Source organism: Phasianus colchicus, chromosome 4 (genome assembly GCF_987193195.1).
Source record: "Phasianus colchicus chromosome 4, bPhaCol1.hap1.1, whole genome shotgun sequence".
In the NCBI taxonomy this organism is placed as follows: domain Eukaryota; kingdom Metazoa; phylum Chordata; class Aves; order Galliformes; family Phasianidae; genus Phasianus; species Phasianus colchicus.
The window spans coordinates 19,477,119-19,499,360 of NC_143439.1; the positions used below are offsets into that span (position 1 = coordinate 19,477,119).

Consider the following 22,242-nt stretch of genomic DNA (forward strand, 5'->3'; position numbering starts at 1 on the left):
AGTGACTTGGGGATGACTTACATTGTCAATTTCTCGGTACTTTTTAATGTCTTTTATTACTGACATCCGGCATAGTCCCTCCAAGTGTCACAAACTACTTCTTTTAGGAATGCTGACAATTAGTTTTCAGCTCAGCCTTTTCCTTTTGTCCTTTAAATTCTGATATCGTAGATGGATCTCAAATCAGCTTTCAGGACATTTCAGTAGCAGTACAGTGAAAAGGCATTGTCTGGGTGCTTACATGATAAAGCACATTGCTTTGAATTTCCCTGAGCTCCACAAATCTGCTTTGTGATTCCTTGTTGTGGTCCTTTCTTTGGGAGCTCATTCACAGGGCGTTGCCCAGTCCAGCTGCCAGCCTCAGGAGCTCCTCTGGTGGGGAGGACATAGGGGGGACAGCAAGTTACACTCCCACACACTGCATCTGCAGCAAGGTTTGCCAGAGCTCATCTGCTAGAGCCTCTCCTGCAGCTGAATGCTTTCTTAAAATATATGTGGATATGACTTTTTTCATTTTTTCTTTCTTTTCCATTCTTTTTTTCTCTCTCTTCTTTTTTACTTTCCCTTCCCTTCCCTTCCCTTCCCTTCCCTTCCCTTCCCTTCCCTTCCCTTCCCTTCCCTTCCCTTCCCTTCCCTTCCCTTCCCTTCCCTTCCCTTCCCTTCCTTTCCCTTTTTTCTTTTTTTCTTTTTTTCTTTTTTCCTTTTTCCTTTTTTCTTTTTTCTTTTTTTTTTCTTTTTTTTCTCTCTTTCTCCTTCTCCTTCTGCTTCTGCTTCTCTTTCTCCTCCTTTTCTTTCCCTTTCCCTTTCCCTTTCCCTTTCCCTTTCCCTTTCCCTTTCCCTTTCCCTTCCCCTTCCCCTTCCCCTTCCCCTTCCCCTTCCCCTTTCCCTACCCTAACCCTTTCTCCCCTTCCTTTTCCCCTTTCCCTTCCTCTTCCCCTGCCCTTTCTCCTGCCTTTTTTTTCCCTTTTCCCTTCTCCCTTTTCTCTTCCCTTCCCTTCTCTTCTCTTTTCCCTCAATAAAAAGCTGTGATTGAGAAGACTGTGAATACAGGGCAATAAGGAGGAGTCATATGGAAGAATGTCAGGGTGGCAATTAGGGCTATACAGGATGACTGAGGTTTAAAACTGTGGGTCTGAGCTGATCCTTTGTTCTCTGACAGCCCATGCGACCCAGGCACTCTGGCCTTTTTGATAGCCGGGGGTGTGAGGGAAGGCTGATTCTGTGTGTGGGTTGGCACGATGGCTGTGCTGACACACTGGTGCCAGCGTGGTGGCCAAGACAGACAGCTGCCTGGCGGCCATTCCTGTCCTGCCCTCACTCATGCTGAGGGCTCTCACTGCACACCAGCCTGTTATTTGTGTGGGACACTCCTCACTGCAGGCATGGCCATACAAGACTTGGCTTTTGTTAAGTTACAGGCATTATCAGAACGGTTATAGTTGGCTGGTTTGCACCCTGGGGACAAGTTGTGGTTGTCCTACGTATTTTCAGCACCCTGTCTGCTGTTGCCATGTATGACAGTGTAAGTATCTGCATGTGTGAAGAATTCTTGTAAGACTCATAAATTAGGATATCAGCATATGTGTCATCAGTTTATTAAGCATGAGAAGTCTTTTAGATGCTCGCAGCTGCCAGTGTTAGTTGAAGAGCTGCCAGAAATTGTAATTTCATTTGGATACAAAAATGTGTATTGCTCATGTGCATATTTCTCCTTAGATACTGGGAGCAACGCCCTCGTTACCACTGAAACAGTCAAAGGTTTAGCTACTCCCCAAAAAATTGTATTTTTTCCCTAACCACTTTCTCAGTGTCCAGATGGCTTTTCTTTCTATGCTGTGAGGCAAGGAGGGCAAAACTATGATGTTTGTGTGTAACGGTGTGGTAACATCACCTGTTTTGCAGGGGAAGAAAAAGAAGAGGAAGAGAGAAAAGTTGCAGGAATCAGCATCAGGTAGGCCATGTCCAGCTCTTACTTAGTACTCACGTCAGCTGTATTTCAGAAAGCAGGGCTCACGCTATTTAATTTTTACATGCTGCTGTCTAACACTTGCTTCTGACCGATGCTTTAAAAGATACTTCACTTTGAATGTGAGCTTGTAAAAATGCACGCAGTACGTGTTTCCTTTCCTTTACGCCTTTCCTGACTACATCAACATCTGTGTCTGAAGTTACTCGTGGCTGCAATCGCTGTCCTGCTTTACTTTACCTTTGCTTTTCTCCCCAGTCAGTGTTGCATCATCCTTAGACTCAACCTCTCAAATGTCGCGTGGGATTACTGGACGCTGAAAAGTTCACACTGACCTTTTTGTAGCTACTTTAGTTTTTATCAACCATATTTTACGTTTCTGTGTACACTAACAGCTACCTGGTAGGCTGGCTAAAAGCATCAGTGAGGTCTCCTCTTTGCCTTAAAAATACAGCAAGAGAAACTGTTTCCCCCAACAAAAATGGCTGGTATAAGAACCATGAAAAGAAAAATGAGAAAAAAAAAAAACACACACCCAAAAGAAAAAAAAAATGTAATGCTGTAGCAAACAAACTTATTTGGAATGTGCAAAAACTCTGTAACACAAATTTGTTAAAGGAAAACAATCTTCTACAGGTACAGGCCCCAGAATGACAGCTGCCTACATCTGAAGCATGGTAAGAACATCTCTAAAGCTTTCCTGATAAAACTGATTTGTAAAATGAGCTTTCTTATCAATTTTATGCAATAATATGGATTTAGCAAAAATGGCAGAAGTATCATATCCCAAAGCTAATGTTACTTCAACTTCTGATGGTTTTTATACCGGCTATCTATTAGGTGTTCACCATTTCACTTCTTAACCTCAGTATTTCCAAACCGACCGTACCTCACTGACTTGCTGAAGTCTGCCTGTGAAGCACAGGGTTGGGTTTATTAAGCAGTGCAAACCATCCCAGCCAGCAAAATGCTGCAGTTCCCAACACGTGGGTTAGAAGCTGGCTTTGGAACGCGTTTTCTGTGCTGACACTGGCTGGCTGGGCACAGCATTTTTGTAATTTATTCACCTGTAACTAACAATGTATCTGCTAAGAACATGGGACTGTGTTTCAGTTGTATCAAAAATGTCTCCCTTGATTGTACAGCGATATTTTGGCAGAGTGGGGTTCTTTTTGTTGTAGTTCCATTGTGTGTTTTCTCTCTATATCATCTTCGAGGAGTGTGAAGGGAGTTGTTGTCACACATAGGCAGTAACACCGCCAAGCCGGGCTGTGAGAGCACACAGTGCCGCAGAGAGATTCTCATTTCTCAGTGTTTGTGTTGGAAGGCTGGTTTATGTCCTCCTGCCAGTGAGATATGTTTTCTAGTAGGAGTGGAGATCATTTAAAATAATGGCGACTTCCACACAGACTAATTAACCCACACTGCTCTTGGGGGATTCCTGAGAGTTCTAGGAGCCGTGCAAAAAGTAACACTCTCTACACATCTGTATGCATTAGGAATGAAATGAGTTCCTTCTCTCCTCTCCTCTGACTTGTTTGACCACACGATCCCCTTGGCACCTGGAGCAGTCTGCAAAGTGGCCTCCTGCTGCCTCTCCCCTCCACTCCGACTGCCAGCCAGGGGAAGCCACTCTGGCTTTGCTTTGTGCAGAATGGCACCCAGCAGCCAGGCAGCATGGCTCAGGTCTCTTCTGTGCTTCAGCCTTGAGTTTACCATTGGTACTTCAGATTAGGTGCCCTGGACCATGTTTGTTTTGAGTTTTTTTTCCCTTCAATGTTAACACGGTACTATTGAACATCACATGTACGATGGGCAGGCTACATCATTTTAACATTGTGTTTGGGCATTTTTGTGTTGGCATATCTGAGTTAATGCACAGAAACTAATTCAGATTAGAATACTATTAAGTTTAGTGTGACAGATAAAATCTGGGAAATGTTTGGTTTCTTGGACGCATTACAATTAAGGATGGCTGCTTTGCCTACACTGAACTACTCTTACTGGAGTCTCTTTGTTTGCATTTTCCATAGTAGAACATTGAAATAGAAATAGTAGATTAGAAGATATATATATCCTCTACTTCTATATTTCTATATAATAGAAATAGTAGAAATAGAAGATGAGGAATGTTCTGAGTATGTGGGCTTTCTTTTCTTTAACTTCCACACCCCTTCCTCCCTTCCGTTGAGCACTGTAGTAGTGTGGAAACTTGTGATATCTGTGTCTGTGTCCTCACACAATGTACACAATGAAGTGTGAGAATGGCAGGCATCTTCTCCCACTGACTGGGAAGGTGCTGTGGGCTCCATATTTGCGTGCATCAGTGGCCTCACAAACATTGCATGCTGAGTAAATGCCCTGCACTGAGACATACAGATGTGCTCTAGCTGGAAGGAAAAGCACAGAATGAATTAGGGAACCTGAATCGGCCAGACTTCAAAGTAAACTTCTGAAGGTTAAAACTATTGCCCTTTGGAAGCCTAATCCAAGGAATGTTTTGCCCACAAGCGTAATATTTTACCAGGCCCACAGCAGAGCTGTTGTAGTCTTTACTGGATGGAGATGATATGTTTGGGAATGCCTTTCAGTGAGCGCAAAGAGCTCTTAGAGACAGGAAAACATGGGCTTCCTTACTCATATGGCTGGTGCAAGGAAGAGGGGGAAGGAGGTGGGAGGTCTGGGAAGGAGACAAGCATTCTGTTATCTGAGAAGAATCAGAAATGAGTAGGTGGCAAGACCAAAGAAAGAATCTCGAGATGCGGCACAAAGGAGATGAGCCAGAGCTGTAATTATGGTGACGTGAGAAGGATGAAATGGTGGGAGGGTTGTGTGGTGGGATGTTCAGAGGGAAGTAACGGAAGAGACATGCAAACAGAAATGATTTAAGAGACTGTGAAAGTTTGGGTTGTTTTTTTTTTTTTGGTCCATGAAAGCTACAGGACATAAGTGATTTTTAAGACAGACCTTCAGCCAGCTTTTTGGCTTGCTTATCATTTGAGCAGTGAAATCAAGATGGTAGCATTAAGTTGCTTCTCTTTTCAGAGTTGTACACAACAGCAAGCTCCTTATGGCTTCACTGCTTAGGATTTAACTGAGCTCCACTATGCTCTCCAGCCTGCATTTGTAAAAATGCTTTAATATTAGAATTTTAGGAATGCTGTGACCTGGTACTCTAGCCCTTGCTAACTTACCCTGGAATACTCCAAAGCACATGGCCATTCTTGAAGAGTTGCAGAACTGTCCCCATTTGTCTTTGGTTCACACGGCCCAACACAGTGGTGTATATAGCGTTCAAAATAACTTGCATTTATTGAAGAAGTATCCCTTCTAAAGTCAACTGAGAGTAACAGAAGACCAGACAATGGTAAAAATGAGTTTGGGAGAGGCCAGGAAGAAAGGAAAATGCAGAGAGCTAAGACAGTGTAAAAACTGCCTGTGGAGTACCTTTCAGAAAGGTGGGGTGCTTTTTGTTTTAAACACAACTTATAAGGGAGCAGTTCTATGTCAGAAGTGATGATTTCTGATTCCCTGCTTTGACCTTTGAGAAGAAAAACTGATACTTCAGCATCTCATGGCTATTTATAAATCATTGAGGAAGGTGAAGGGTGCTAACAAAAATCACCCTAATAAATAGTTAACTTTTACTGACTTGCAGTGTAGGGTAATTGCAAAAAGCACATCGTTTGACATGTGGCAGGATGCAATTGGGAAGTCCTCACACGCTACACTATTTAACATTGTGTTTTGGCATATCTTCAAGGGCTAGAAAGAGTGATAGAGAAGTGTAATAGACATTTGAAAACCTGTGAGAAGTGTTTACGTGGCTTGCAAAATGCAAAGACAATTAGCACTTAGATTAGCAAAGTTTTCAAAAAGAAGGAAACTTGACTAATGCTGATTTAGAATCAGAGGCACTTAGGAGGATCAGATTAAGAATGTTTAACTTGAAACAATGAATAACTTGTGATGTTTCAAATCTCGTAGGTGGAAATTAAAGCTTAAATTCTGTGCAGAAGAAAACTTGGATGGTGTTGTAAGAAGAAGTCTATGGTTGGTTTATCTTTTGCTTATAACTAAGAAGCAAAACAGAGTTAGGTTGTGAAAGAGTATAAAGTGGACTGATCTACAGCAAGCATATACTGTGGAAAAGAACCATCTGATGACTGCATTTGTAGTTGACCATGAGCTTCTAGCCACTGGCCTAGATAACAGATTCAGAGGGGATGTGGTACCTTGTTTTCTGAGGCACGTGTTTAATAACATGGCTTGTCCAGTGCTCTTGAAATTCCTGCTAGCTGTTTTTTTCATTTCAAACTACTCCTGCTCCTATCCATAGCCCTTTACTGTTTGGAAACTTGACACAGCATGGAGGGTCTGTGCAGAAGTCAGCATTTGTGGTGATGGTGGTGCAGGGAGATGTTCTGGTTTGCTTTAAGATACACATGTGATGATCCATGTTTCCCTGCTTCCTATTCTGTCTATAAATAGAATTCTTCAATATAGGCAAGAGGGCAGGAAAGAAATGCCCCAAATGTTTCACCTTCTGTCACCTGAGAGAAAAGCAAAAAGGGCACCTCAACAGTAGGACGTTCCCATGCAGGATTAACTGTGACTAACTACTACTGAAAGCAATTAGTTTGCTGCTCTCCCCTTCAGACTGTATTACTACTATAATACAGCTTCTTTCAGTCCAGAGTGACTGGTGCAGATGTGGCCTGTTTGATGGCTAATGCTTCATGAAGCTTCTCCCAGCTTCAGAAAAAGTCATAAGAGGCATTTGGGCCATGCTGGCTATAACATATCTATAATCATTGGAGGAATTTATAAAAAGAAAAACGAGGAGAGTGAAAAACAAAGAATGTTTGATGGATTAAAATAGTTATATTATCAAAACAGTAACTAAGTACAGTTAACTTCAACCTTTTAGAAATTTTCAAAGACAAGGGGTATAGCACTCACACAGGGCTATATATATATCTCCTCCTGCAACTAATTTCAACCTTACACTGACCCATCCAGGGCAAAAAGGGAAAAGTCCATTCTTTCAGGCTCTGTGACATCAAGAAAAACATCCAAAGGAAAGCTGCCTTCTCTTTGCGTGGCAGGTACAGAAGGGCACTGACACCTGCTGGGAGAGATGTGGCAGAGCATATGCAATTTCCCCTTTTCCAGCCTGTGAAGCACGGGTGGGGAGGGAGGGTATGAAGGCAATTTTGGAGGCAGTCAGCAACTACCGAAGGGATAAGGGCAAGCCACCGTAGTGGCCAAGCATGGGTTTCCTAAATAAAAAAGAGCAGAAAGTTTTCAGACACTCAACATAGACACTAGATTGACAAAACAAGAGAATATTGCAAGTACTTAAAAAAGGTTAGTTTTTGCAACCAAAGCGTTTAACAAGGTCAGCTACAAAGTCAGCGTTTCCAGTTTTAAACTGGCAAAGAGCAGAGGTGGGTAACTCAGCAGGTGAATGCCCAGAGCCTGTTTGTTTTGTCCATGTAAGCTGCAGATGCTGCTGTGAAGTCAGAGATTCTTGGAGCTCAGTCACATTTACAAGAAGTTAAACAACAGTATCATTTCTCTTCTAAGGTGTTAGCAGTAGGAGGCTTGGGCTAGAAAGAAGGAATGGTATTGTTCTAACAGCCTTCCTGTGGGATAGGGTGGGGACAGGGAGTAGACTACTGAGGCACCATTCTTCTCGGGCTGAAAACTGCGTAAGTTGGTAGATTCAGTAAACTTAGCACTGGCCCAAGGATTCCGAGGTCATGAGAAAACTGTGGAAGCAAAGTATTTCATAAAGAAAGCCGTAAGATTTTGAAATGCGGTTCAATTCCAAATGAGAACAAACTCCAAATGAGCATTCTAATGCTCATCTCTGTATTGTATTTTGCCTTTGTGGTGTACTTACGTGAAACAATTGCAAATGAGTGATTGATGTGTTGTTACAACACTGTCAAAAGTCTTTGCCACTTGAGACTCTCTTTAGGGGTAGTCTATCCTCTAACTCAACAGAATTGTATTCACATGTAGTTTTGTCAAAGCCTGTCTAGCAAGCTAGCAGTGTTATGTTTCTGTCAGACTTTCAGAAGGTGATTGAATCAAGGAGGTCTTTTGATGTACATGAGTGCAAAAACACCCATCCCAAAGACAAAAAAACAAGAACAAACCTAAACCAAAGACTTGCAGATTTTGACACCATAAAAGTCATTGCTAGTAGAGCCAATCTTCAGTAGCATCAGTTCCTTAATCCTCCACTTTAAGACTTCTAATGCAAGTTATCTTTAAAATCTCTGATCCCTTACCTGCTTGGTAAGACTGTATCATATCAAAAAGGTTGAAAGTGTGCAAATTAGAAAGCTATGCAGGGCTGGAAGCTCACAGCAGGACCAGCTGAAGCACTGCTATCTGGACAGATAAACATGAAACCACCAGCCAGATAGACAAAAAACATTTTAGTCCAGCCTTTCAGAACAGCAGATTTCTGCCATAGTTTCCAGCCTTTGTAGATGTTGGAAGCACATGTGTAGAGGTGTCACTGGTACTGGTGTGTGGGCAGGGTTAGGTACAGATGAGCGAAATAGGAACCATCTCTCTGGGTGTTCTTGTTGCATGCATTGTTGCTGCGTGGTTGGTGGGTTAAGGGAACTACGGAGACTCAGCTGAGCAGTGAGACGTAACTTCTGAGGTTGCTTCCTCCTTGCAAATGTCAGATGCGGATTTCATCGTGAACATTTAGTTGCATCAGAATTAAACTCTGGACTTTTGGGAGCCCTTTCTCCTTCACCCCTGGGATACCTGAAATTGCTTGAGGTAAAATGCTATTTCCAAAATAACTGTATATAATTAATTAGCTTTAAGGTGCGTGCATTTGCTTGTTATTAGGTGAGACTGAGTTCTGCTGACTAGTTGTTTTCTCCCCGTATGCATGCCTTTTGAGATGCACGGCAGGAGGCTTGTGTCTTTTCGGACCACTAGAGATTTTTGCTGAGAAGTTGTAATTGCATCAAAGGGAACTTGATGTTTTCGAGTTCTGCGGTGGTCTTTGTGCACAGCTGTCTTACCCTGGTAGTGCTGCCCTATGGGGGTGTGACTGTAGAAGTCAGTAACGCTCAAGAAGATGTTCTGCTTATATCTCTTACCTTTGGATGTATAAAAGAGACTATTTAAATGAATCTACCTGTACATTAGCAGATCTAAATATTGAGACTATCTTTCCTGTACTGTATAAAGTGTAACCTATGTTTAATGGCAGCAGAAAAGGTGATCTACAAAGGAAACCTTAAATATGTTATTTTTAAAAAAAATTCTCACTTACAGATTAAAACTGCAGTAACGATTTCAGTGGCCCCAGAACAGATGGATCTCTCTTCCCAGCTCTCAGTCTATGAAATAAACAAGGTGGAGGTTTTTTTCTAAAAACAAACAAAACAAAACAAAACAGAAACCACTGCACCAAGTCCTGACTAAATGCCTTTCCCTTTTCTTGGCACTTTAACATTTACGATTTTATCATTATTTTTGAGAAAAATTAGATGTGAGGAGTTCATTTAATTCCTTCAGAGAGCAGAGGGGCTTTGTCTTAATCTTCTGAGTGTTTATCATAAAGATACAGAAGGGCACAAGCCTTCTTTTTTCCTCCCTTGCAGGTCAGTTTTAGTATATCTACAGATCATTTTTTGTATATCTTCTTTAAGAAGCTGTTGGAGATTGCTGTCTAGAGGTAATCTGTTTTTTATTACACAGAACCTGCCCCCCAACAGGAAAAACATGTCGTGAGCCTTCTAGCATGAGATTGTAGCTCAGTGATAGAGCTTCTAGTTTCACACTGCCTACACAGGGGGCCTTTGATAAGAGCCACACCTGCTTTGGCATTGCTGAGTTCAGCTGAACAAAGCAGGAGCTGCAGAACACCTGGGTGTCCCTGGTGCCATACCAGCCTGCTCAGAAGAGCTCTCAGACCCACTGAAGGGGGACCTGTTACAGCTCTTCTGTGAGCTACTTCCGTGCATCTGAAACACAAGTGGGCATTTTGTAGCTGGACTCCTGCTCACAGTTAGCAGCAATGGGCTGAAGCTACATCAGCAAGTGGGGGAAGAATCCTTCCCCCCAAAAACAACCCAGCAGAAAACCTTACCAATGACATAGCCTCAACGTGGCAGAATCTGTTGCAGTTTTAAAGTACAATTTTTTCTAATTTCTTCAGCAACAGCTTAAAAAAATGCCTCTGGTGCTTGCTAGCACCCTGCTCTCGCAGAGGGCTTTTTCCTCTCTCCCGTAGGTCTCCAGCCATGCCCTACAACAGCCTGCAGGACCCTGCAGCAAATCGGATTACTAAAACAACTGGGGTTTTGCTGGGAGGTGTTTTTTTGTTTAGAAACAACAAAGGTTGTGGAGTGTTTGTTTTTGTTTGCCCAGAACATTTCAAGGCTCTGGTTTAGGCTAACCCCACAAACCATGGCCCAGCTGGGCAGGAAGAGCAGCAGACGGCAGCGCCTGAACCTCTGTATGGCTCTGCTGTGAGGAGCGTACAAAGGGGCTTCACAAACAGAGGGAACCTTTCAGATAAATCATGGCCTCGTTTTGCATACTCAAGTTTCGGGAGTACAGGATCCATGCTGGCAGCAAGTCGAACATGTTCGCTTGGGACTTCAAAAGAAAATGAGTTTCCGTTGTCGGATCCCTGAGCTTGCCACGTTGTTTGAAGTACTGCATTAAAACCCAGGTTTGGAGACTGGCTTTTTTTTTTTTTTTTTTTTTTTTTAGTACATGTAACTGCTGTCGTCTTGCATCTTTTTACAACTGCATGAGAACAAACTGTGCTGAGGGAAGGTGAAGGAAAAAAATGCCTGGTTGAAAACTTTTATTTTCTCTTGCCTTCTGTGAAGGGCCAGATATCTCTTTCACTCAGCGCTTTCCCCCGGCCAGGCCCAGAAGCTCAGCTCTCTTTCATAACATCTGCTGATTAGCATCACTTGGATGAATCTGCATAATCCCCTCTCCCTTGTTCCACCAAATGGAGATGAGTGAAAAACCATGGGAGAAGCAAGGGGAACTCGAGGCTCTGGCAGACCCAGCCTTCAATCCACATCATTCCCAAGCGTGGGGAGGAATTCTGACCCCCCTCTGGTGCTTCTGCCCTCAGCTGTTGAGCCCAGGCTTGTTAGGACACTTTATTTTTATGGCAGTGATTCCCAAAATGCAGCTGTATCATTTCAGAAGCAAGGCTCCTCTTGTTACACTGAATTTTTGTTGAATATTATTTCTGTTTCTTACTCGAGGAGGCCGTTTTTTCTTTCCTCCTGCAGTCAGATGTACAGCGCAAATGGCACAGACAGTGCCTCCTATTGTGGCTCAGGCTCAAGGCTTCACATATGTAAAATGTGACTTGCAGCACTTTCTTTGAAGCCTAACCGCAGCCAGGGAGCTGTAATTGCAGTCTTTGATTGCGCCGACTTCGCTTGTGGATTGGGCTTTGCTAGGGCATGCCTTGCTTGGCCAGACTTCAGCTACAGCCCCCCAGTGAAGCCTTAGATGTGGGAAGTCTTCAGTCTCCTCAGCTCATGCCTGTGGTTTCTTGAAAAGAATCCTGATTTGACCTGTTTTCTATCTGTAAGGCAACACCGTCTTCATTCCTATTTTTTAGGTATTATTCGGTTTATCAGCAGTGGAAGCAATTTCCAGCGTGTAGCTGTAATGAGCAGCTGGGAAAAGGCTGGGTTCTAGATGCTGTTCTCAGGATAGCCACTGCGTAATTTTATGTATTGCAGCATTTGCTTAGAAATAAAAATATTTGGGGCTTCGCTGTGCCTGACCCCTGACAGATTAGAGCACTGTCTGCAGCCTCCCTATTGGAAAGGAGGCTGCTTAGGCGTACGGAGAGGTTGTGGAAAAGAGGCAGCAGCTGCTGATGCGGCGTTTGGATGAGAGAGAAGCGCCGGCCGCTGGTGGAGAAAGCCGAGGGCCAGAGCAAGGCCGTGGCCGTTATTTTAACCTCCTGACTTCAAAGACAGCTTGCTGGTAAGGGAAGGGGGGAGGAGGCAGGGAACCATCTCAACAGAAGAGCATTTCATTTCCTTCAGTGAAGTAGACATTCCTGGCTGCTAATGGGGAGTAGCTCTGAATCACAGCGCTTGTATCAGACTGCTGTGAACTACTGGCCTGGCGCCTCAAGGCCATTCCTCAACAGGAAGCTGAATGTTTTCATGTAAGACTGAGAGGAAAACCTTCCCAGGAAGAGCAACCTGGACCAAACCTTTGAAAATCTGGGATGAAAAGGCACAAAATAAATATAAAGCTGCAGGGTGCTCTCCCCAGTGTTCCTCTGCTGTTTGCTTGGCCTCTCTTTCGTGCTCCTTGGAAAGGTAGAGCCCTTCGTAGCTCTTTGATCCACATGTGTTACGGAGCACTCTGCTACTTCTTTTATTTATTTATTTATTTAATAATAATAATTAAAAAAAAAGAAGCAGGAAGCTCAGGAAGCTTTTTTTAGTTGGGACTTGTGCTGGTTTTATGAGGAAATAGGAACTGAATTAGTCAGTGCAGACCACCTCTGTTGAAACCACTGGTTTTCCAGTGGACTTTCAGCTGTGCTGTTTCAAGAGGCCACAGAGACTTTAAATGTCCTCTTGTGGCTACCAATAGCAGGTGAAAGTCATTCTCTACAAACCAAGGGATGGTAGTATTTGGGGGAAGAGCGTCCTCCTTCAAATTAAAGCTGTGCAGTGCAGCTTAATCTAAAGCTCATGCTTGTTCCTTCTATCTGTGTTGCTAAATGCAGTGTCCTCCAGCTTTCCCTTCCCTCAAACAGCGGTCATCTAGGTGGCTCCCACCAAGCAGACAACTTGTTTAGTAAGATTTCAGGTTCTCATTTCATGCTCACTAAACTCAGAAGGTCCAAAATGAGTTTTGGAGGTTTTCTACCCTGGAGCAAATTAGCCTGAGTAACTCCTCATTCAGTAGCAGTACTCAAACCAGTATGGGAAGAAGTGTTACAATGGCCTACGCTCAAGCTACAGGGCATGGGGGCACGGGGTGGGACTCAGTTACAAACGGCCCTTGTTTACATAGTATTGCTGTAATATTTGCTGATTATTTCTGCTTGTGGCTCCTACATGCTCCGTCATTCTATTACAATTAGTATGACAGGGTGCACACAGTTGGCAAATTCTGGTAACAGAAGTTTGAGCTGTGGCTTAAACTAGTCAATTTCTTCATCCACTTGTTCAATCTTGCCTTGTGTTATTCGAGGTGTCAGCAGTGCATCTTCTCTAAGCAGTTTGTGCATCTCACCTTCTCCACTGAATTGTATTCCTGTGCTAATTTTGGTCATTCCTTAAAGCTGTTCCTTGACCTGCTTGTTTGGCAGTCAGGCAGTACCTGGGGGCCTAAAGGCTCACGTAGATTTTTGAGATACTGCTAATCCCAAAACCATGGGATTCCATCTGTGGAAAACGCCTGACTCACCAGGCAATCCCTTGGTGGAGGCCCTGTTACAAGGCAGTTGCCTGGGTCAGAAGGGCAGGGTGACGGCTGAGTCAGCAGTTGCGTAAGTCAGCTGATGTAACCCAGAGACCTAATGCTGAAGAACAGTACCTCTCTACAGGGAAGGATCAATAGCTACAGGCTTGCACTATTGGCCTTCTCATATGGTGTAAGAACGAGGCCCAAAATCGTAGTGAACCGTACTGCTGGGTAAGAGGCCTGATGGCTGCATGCAGCTGGAAGATGTACCCTGCGTTGCCAGAGAGCAGAATGAATCCTCGTCAGCATAGGGTCGCTGTTCAGAAAGTCTCTCCCACCGCATTCCTTGGCCCAGCTGCTTACAGAAGACAGTATTGCTTCATTTCTACAGAGCAGAGCTTGAGGCTCTGAGCTAGAGATTTAATTGACCTTAACTGCTGTAGTAAGTGCTAAAGCCTGAGGATGTCTGATTTTGTAGCAGGTATCTGGGTCAAATGTTGTAGATAGATAAATTAAATCCACTACAGAAAGGAATTACTTATGTAATATGCTGAACATCTAAACAGCTGTAAAAAACGCTTTCTAGTTGTTGAGGACATCTACTTACAATCCAAAGTAGATGAAACAAAACCATGAATAATCTTGCAAACTTCAAGCAACTGCAAATAGCAATGCTCTGCACTTAAGTGGGACACTGCAAATGTACATCCTACTCTGTACCATAACAGTCACCCATCGCTGTATATTTCCCACAGGACAGCTACTTTGAAGAGCTTTTTTAAAGAAAAATATTCATATAGTCTTTATCTCTGTCTCTCTCTCTCTTTCTCCTTCTTCTGTAGGTGGGAAAAGAAATGCTTTCTCAACTTGCAAAGCAAAGGCGGCGACACCAGGACCCCTGCTGGAGATGGAAGCTTGTTAAACCCTAGGTGTGTCCTTCATCCACACAGACCACCCCCAAGGAGTCTGTCTAGGATGTCATTCACCCTGATGTCACTGCTAAAGACACTGAATCATAAAGACAATCACTGCCAAAATCCTTCACTATCACGAGGTCCAGCCCTGATATAAATAGAGCAAATAAGCTCCTGGGTCAGCAGAGCAGCTTTTGTCTTCACTCCACCTCTGCCTTGCACTCTTAAGCCCTCGTCTCATCTGTGTCCATGTTGAGTCAGCAAACAAAGTAGCGTGGCTGTCTCTGCCTGCTTCAGCCAACAGAGTAACTTAGAGCACCGCTGCCCCATACAGCACATCGAGGAAAGGAATTTGCCTGGACCAGGACAACATGCTCAAAACTTCTTTTTATTTAATGGTGCGACAGGATCAATTTTGGTTTTAGCTTTTTTAAGAAACTTGAATGCTTTTATATTTTAACTTTTAGTTCGTAATTTCCTTGGTGTATATTTTACTAGGTATGAGCTTTTAAACAACTGTCAAAAATCTGAACTACTTTTTAAATAAAGGGGTTTATTTTCCTTTTTTTTTTTTTTTTCCTGCCAGAGGAAAAGCCTGTATGGAAAAAAGGTGGCTTTTTTGTTAAACTACTTGTAACAAATAGTGGCCTCTCAGTCTATATAATACAGTGTCATATAGAACTAAATAAATGTAACAACAGTCAGCTGGTCAGTAGCCATGTCAGTCTTGCATCACCTCCTCTGTAAACATAAGCAATACATCCAGCAAATCTGACTGCAGTGAGTTCTCCTTCTCACCCATCGCCCTTCTCCTTGTAAAAAGCCCAGCACTTGAATTATTACTTCAATTGTTCTGTATTTGTATCTGTTTTTGTTAGCCTGTTAGTGGGATTTTATGCCAGTTGTTGAAATGAGCATTGATGTACCCATTTTTTAAAATAGTAAGGCACAGCCTCGGCCAAAAATACTGTCAACCATTTTTATTTTTTTTTGTCATTCCAGTTTGAGTTAATGTGCTGAGCATTTGGGTTTTTGTTTTTGTTTTTTTGTTTTGGTTTGGTTTTTTGTTTTTTTAATAAAAGCTTTGTAATAAAACAAAAGTCAAGTGTCTGGCTTAAGAAAGAAATGCGTCACACCTGAAAGAGATGAATCCCTAGAAAGTAGATGCAAGTCCACAAAGGTGCAGTCACTTCTAAGACTGCAGGCTTTTGGCTCAGTGTCCCCTTGTAGGAAATGCACTGTTTTTATTTGTCCGTATGGAACTTTTCTTCCTAAAGAGAGCAGGAGGAAGGAATTGGTAGAGCCAGTGCTACCTTCTGCTTCACAGCTAGAATTGGCCCAACTAGAAATACCAGCCTCCCTCTATCCCAATTTTCCTACTAAAAAATCTCACTGAATGCATAAGTGGTTTTAAGCTGATGATGGATTCCCTTCTTTCTGGATGCTGTCTATGTCCATGTTAGGAGTAGGAGCCTATATTTGAATGTCTTATAGCTGCCAAAATCTTCCAGCCATCAGTGGAGCTGATGAGCACAGTGCAGCAGCATGGCCTGCTACTGCTAATGGCAACCATGAGAGACACTCCTGCATCAGCAAGCAGCCATCTGCACTCTTAAAACACATTTGAGCTTTTGCTGCCCCAGATCAGACACCACCAGTGACTTGTCTCATACCTCTCCCCTTTGGTTCAGGGATTGGCATTTCACAGCTCTGAGAACCAGACAGGGCTGCCAGACTTCTACTAAAGGACTTTGAGTGGGGAAAAAAAAAAAACACTGCAGCCATAGGTAAACTATTCCAGTGATTGGTGAGCACCACTGCAAAAGCAACGTTAAGAACTGTAAGATAAATAAGCATGCCTGCTATCTTGAATCTCATTTGGTGTGGGACTGGCCCAAGTTAAGCTTGAACTACAAGAAATCACATAGGTGTATTACTCCCTAAGGAAGCTTTGTCATTAGATTGTTTATAACTGACTCTGAAACTACATTGCGTAAGAAGAAAAAAATGTCATGCTTGAGAATATTATATGACAGCTTCCTTTTCAACCAGCACACCCCTCACACAAACTCAATTGTACCAGTGTGACCAGCATATTTGTAGCAACTGGTTACTTTAAAGAACTGAGAATGCTCTCAGGTGGCAGGAGAAAAGATTGGGAGAACATACTGTAGTTTCACGAGAGACAGCTCAATTTGCATTCTTGTTCATCCCAGCTTTTGCTGGAAACCTGTCTGGATGTCAGTCTGGGATTTGTTTGTTCACTTTCTGAGTTTTGCTTGTTTGTTTAAAGGGAAAAAAAAAAAAAGCAAGTACTTTAGTGCTGGAATTGTTCTAAATCAGGAATAAGTGCAGCGAGTTCTGTAAATTGCATGTTTCAAAGATAACAGTTCTCTTTAAAACACCACTACTTTATTTAGTTATTGGAATGACTTCATTTTTGGGGGGCTACTTAAAAAGCCACTTACTCATTTTGCAATAAAATAAAATAAGATGTTCCCAACAGAAATGTTAGCTGTAAGTAGCAAGCTGTCCCAAATACACTACGTAGTCAACAGTTGCCTTTCTTGAGGTTGAAAGGTCCTTCAGCTCTGTCAGTGAAGGAGAAAAGAATTCAGGAGCTAAAAATAACATCTCTGCTGTTAACATAGGATGAGTGAGCACCATGTGTTGGACTCATTCACAGATCAAAGACATTTCACATAATAGCAACTGTGGAAAAGGTGAACTAATATGCAGAGCTCGCATGAAAGCACCTGAAACAAGCAAACCATGCTGTCCTGGAATACCCTCTGTGACTTCAGTCAGTGGCCAACTGACCTGAGCCCTTCCTCTGCTACACCAGCTTGTTAATGGAGACATTCAAGTTAGTAAAAACGGCCCCATGATGATGGTGCTACATGGGCAGTCACACTAGGTTTAAATTCTTGTCACACCGGGGTGTGACTCAAAACCAACTTCTGAATTCCTAACGTGCATTTTAGGTAGAATTTCACATTTAGCCTTGGGTGCTAAGGGAGATGAATACTTCCTATTTCCCACAGAAAAGGTCTTTAAGGTTGTAAATGCTCCTATCTAATGGCTGACTATCCTGATGCTTTTGCACACATAGTACAAACCCACCAATTCCCCCCAGTCTCTGTCCCACGCGCTGCACATCTGGCAGGCACCAAAGGCAGTTCCACACAGGTCTTCCCATTCATAAGCACAGAAGATACTCTGGTAGCTGGGGAACACACATTCTCTCCTCTCACTGAACAAAACAGAAGGGCACAGACAAAATCAGGCAGTTGAGCCAGAACTGATAATGACTAATCAGGCCAACACCACCGGATGATCTGGCTCCTCAGGCTTCTAGATCACCTGGACAAGAGCCATTTCCTTTCTGTTATATAAAAGAACAATGTCCCCAGGCTAACTTTGGTTCCTTATACAGCAAGAAATGGAGATTCACCAATTAGATTTACAGGGACTTTCCAGATCTAGAGGAATTATCTGCTATTGTAGTTTGCAGGATTAACAAATAGAAAAGGCAGTGAGTTAGCTGCTCAAGTCACACCTTGGTGGGCAGCTGAATTTGCAGCAAATGTGGGAGCTTAAGGATCCAATCATTTCTCAGTGCTGCATGACAACAGAATCCAGAGCATCAATCATCTGTACTCCTCTGAAACCACCACAGTGCACAAGGCTTTGAAGTAACCATTCTCTGTTTTCTGGTGGCCTCCCACTCTGATCTACAGAGCAGCTAATTACACTAGAGCAAGGCAGGCAGAAATTGAGGGATGCTGCAGAGACTAAGAAAAGGCCAGTAGCCCCTCAGTAATGTTACTACAGTTTTGTTTTTTTTTTCCTGTGCTCACAAGGGGGCCACCGGGTCAGACAGCCTCCCTTCTGTGTAATACTGAGCATGAAGTAGGACACGAGGGAGGAAGAAACTGCTCCACAAACAAACTGCCAGAAGCCTGTCAGCTATGAACACATCGCTCCTAGTGAACTGACTGGGCTAGCAAGGCAGATGCCAGCCACAAGAAGAGCAGCTCTGACAGGAAAATGGCCTGCTCCACACAGACATTCTGAGATGAAGCCAGAAGTGCCTGAACACACTTATTTTTCCACATGATGGGCTGGGAAGAGAAACTCTGGGTTAACATATGAATTTACGGCCCAGTTTTCCTCATAGATATAAAAATCTTTAGAAAGTAAGTACAACCCCAGGAAAAGAGATACATCTGCCACCAATATCAGAAATGAATCTTTTAAGCACCAGCTTCCAGCCAGGTCAAAGCAAGGGCTAAAATACTGTTCTCCATCCTTCCAGGTAAACACTCATACCTTGATTCCACAAGCTTTAGATGCCATCTTCTCTCTGGTTGACACACTCCTAGGACAACTGTAACTTCAGTGAGTCATAGAAGCAGGATCTGCTTGGGAGAGATAACAGCCACTCCTTACCTGCTCTGGGACACCAAGGTTATCTCCCTGTGAGTGATGTGCTATAAAACACACAACGATAAACTCATGGATCCCACCTCCAAGAAACCCAACACATACAAACGAGCAACAGGTTTGTTCATTCCTCTCAGCTATGGAAAAGCAACACAAACCAACAGAACTAGGAGTAAAATTTCCATCTATCACACGCCAGAAGAGCAACTCACCCAGAGAGCTGGTCTGTCCTCCTCACTGTGCTGACAAAAGCAACCAAAATCACTAGCAGAATAAGAAAAAATAATTACTCCACAACTCGATGGTGGTCAAGACACAAGAGAGGCAACTCTTCGGACTAGCTTCCCACATACATGTAGCCTAACTAAAAAATCCTGCAGGATATTCAGGTACAGCCTGACATAGTACCATCTCTGTGTCTTCTACTGAGAGAACAAGCCAGAGAAACAAGGACTGAGATCCTGGCAAAGCAACATGCAACATATGAGTTAATTCTTCTAAGAACTTCCTGTGAAATGAAGTGCTAAATAACAAAACAGGAGACATCAGAACACAGGAGGAATTACAACGCTTGGCTTAAACCAAGTTTTGAAGTCTGAGATGGACAAGATTCTTAAAATCTAGTTGTTTCTTCTGCTACCTTGATGTAAGTTTCCTCATTCTCTCCTCCTGCAACATGTTTTACCCTGTCATGAGTAAAATGATCAGCAACAACTTCTTCTCTTCCCCCTCAATCCTAAATTACATAGGCAGCAATTTTACTTGCAGACAAACTATGTGTGAGGAATCACAGAATGACCGCTGCTTTTTTCAGGCCTGTAAAAACCAGCTAGCTCAAACTCTACATAGTCTTGTAGTGCCTTGTCCTGATAGAATTCATAGTTAGAACATCTTAATCTAAGGTCCCTCAACAACTTTAACAATCAGTGTTTGTAGTTAGCCTGAAAGCGCAGATTTTGTAAGAAACATTTTGACACATGGTCTAAAAACTTCCATTTCTGTGAGACCAGTGCACCAGCATGACTCAACTAATACAACTCACATCACTCAGTTAACCACTAAGCAGTCTCACATTGCCTCTGCTGATATTCTATATATTTTTTTCAAGTATGAATTTACTGAAATTACTTACTGAAACAGAATGGCAAATAGATTTCTCAGTATCCTCACATCTGTTTTTCCTCTAGTCCACTCAATTTCACTCCTGCTGAAGGGTTTCTCTCCTCCCATTTCTCCCTCATCTTTTGCTGACACTCTTGCCCCTGCCCTGCCTTCACAGGCAGCCGGACCTTCTCTGCTGAGAGAACAGCACTGTTAAGAGCTCTCTCACATCAGTCTGTCTTTTCCAGCGACCTGATGCTGTGTTTGCTATGAGCGTAAAAAGATGAACTTCAAATCTAGCACAGGTCTAACACATACTCTGTATCTTCATCCAGCCCAGATTGGAAATAAATACCACTCTCCTCTCCAGTCAGTTTAAGAAAAGGATTCCCTAGATGCATTCTAGGGATGCTAATTCCTTAGCTTACAGATATGTTCTGCGGATCAGATACTACAACAATATATAGCTATGTAAACTGCAGATAGAAAAAAATACAGAACATTGTAAGTGAGGTGCATACAACTGCACTACAGAATTAGTTAATAACTGTTACTGCACAATTAAATAAGCATGGACTGTATTCATCATCCCACACAAATAATTCTTCAAATGACGTCATTCCAATGCTGTTTTGCTAGCTTTGCCATTTTTATTTGGGAGTTACCTCAGTTCTAGAGGCAGTGGTAACAACTCCTGGAATAGTAAGAGAAGAGAGCAATATTATGGCCATGGATTTACGTGTTTCACTTGAACTGTCTTCTGTTCTAGCATTACTCTCCCAAGAACTCAGGGCAGTGTGGAAAGTCAAAGTTCAAATTTTGTTACCCCTCTCAACCATCAGCAGACCCGGCAGGTTCTTCAGAAGAACTTCCCTCCAGAAAACAGAGAAAATGGCTCCTCTCCCCTGCCAAAAACTTACATGAAATATTAGTCATAAGCCAGGCAGTTCCACGGGCAAGCAAGCCTTAGCACTGACTGCTATACCTCTAGCAGGACAACACCCTGTATGGGCTCTGCATTCGTTTAGAATTACAATTCAGTTTTAATGGGTTTACTTTAAATTCACTAATTTCAATATAAATCAGTTGTAAACTGAGCTTGGTGCATACAGTTTATGCATGACTTAAACTTCTAAGTCAAACTGATACCAGCCATAGCTATGCCTAATCTTATCTATCATTGCAATAGTTTATTCACTAAAAACACAATAAGAGCAATTTTTCAAAATTAGTCTTTACAGGAAAGCTTCCTCCTTGCAACATTAGCTGCCACTGGAGGAAAGCTCTGACCTTTGCCAGAAAGCATTGAGCCTGCAGGTGAAGGTTGTATCTACAGTGTCATCATTTGACATATTCATCATTCTTTAACATTGTTCTTCCCTTCCACCAACATGCTACTTTAAATGCCACACACCAATAGGCAAAACAATTTTTTCAGCTCTAAACCTGTGCAAATAATCTTGTAGAGCATTACTCTGGTCCTAAGACATTTTCTTCCTTCTAAGACAATCAAACTTCCTTACAAATTTAGATCCAAGTAACAATACTGGCTTCAGTTCATAGATTTGCCAGTTTAGCATCAACAATAGCTTTTAGCTTTAGCCAAAAATAAAAGCAAAGTCTGTAAGAAGAAGAAACACTTCCTCCTCAGTTCCAATTAATGCTTAAAAAAAAAAAAAAAAGATGGTATCAGGAAAACTACTCATGTGCAATTAACAGCTGCTTTGCACCCATCTCATATTCTCATTTTTAAAAGAGAATTTACCTGACTGGATTTCAGGATCCACAGTCTCATGCAAATCAGCTCTCTCTCTATGAAGCATCAACTCCCCTGTATCTGCACACTTCCCTCAAACCAACTTTTTTTAGGCACTCTGAACATTACTTGTGTGTTCAACCTGTGCTGCATAGAAATCTCATGCTAAATTGCAAAGAAAACAGAGTTGCATCAGCTTAAAGGAACCCATTAGTCCTGTTGTTATCAGAGAAATACCCGTCAGAAACACTTCATCTTTTACAAGCTCTTCAGAGAAATCCAACAATTAAAAAGGTCTATGAAATATAAATATAATGCAGTCTATCTTACACCTGCTTATGTTTGCACCTTTGTAGGATTCTAAACAGCAGATCTCAAACAAAGTGAATGTAAAGAAAGCAGCTGAAGATGCAGACTTGAAGCTGCCAGTGGTTGGCACCCTGCATGCCAAAGAGACAGGGAAGAGAGTGGTCACAGACCATCCCATTCCAACCCTTCCAGCAGCAGAGCACACAGATCTCAGTCTGAGCACAATCCAGAAACCCACCTATTGTAAACGTGGGGTTTTACTAATTTCTATTGCACAAGCATTCAATAGC

The 22,242-nt window shown here is 42.6% G+C and overlaps 1 protein-coding gene across 4 annotated transcripts in view; it reads left to right on the top strand.

Moving 5' to 3' along the window:
* Nucleotides 1-15,905, top strand: part of LEF1 (lymphoid enhancer binding factor 1) — a 54,845-nt gene extending 38,940 nt beyond the window's left edge. For 2 of the 4 annotated variants that reach the window (XM_031607574.2, XM_031607576.2), the window contains 3 exons: nucleotides 1,903-1,951; nucleotides 2,603-2,643; nucleotides 14,269-15,905. In XM_031607574.2, coding sequence (XP_031463434.1) covers nucleotides 1,903-1,951; nucleotides 2,603-2,637 — 84 coding nt within the window. In that variant the 3' untranslated portion in view covers nucleotides 2,638-2,643; nucleotides 14,269-15,905. The remainder of the gene's footprint in view (nucleotides 1-1,902; nucleotides 1,952-2,602; nucleotides 2,644-14,268) is intronic. The other 2 variants (XM_031607573.2, XM_031607575.2) reach the window with 2 other exon arrangements.
* Nucleotides 15,906-22,242: the final 6,337 nt, after the last annotated feature.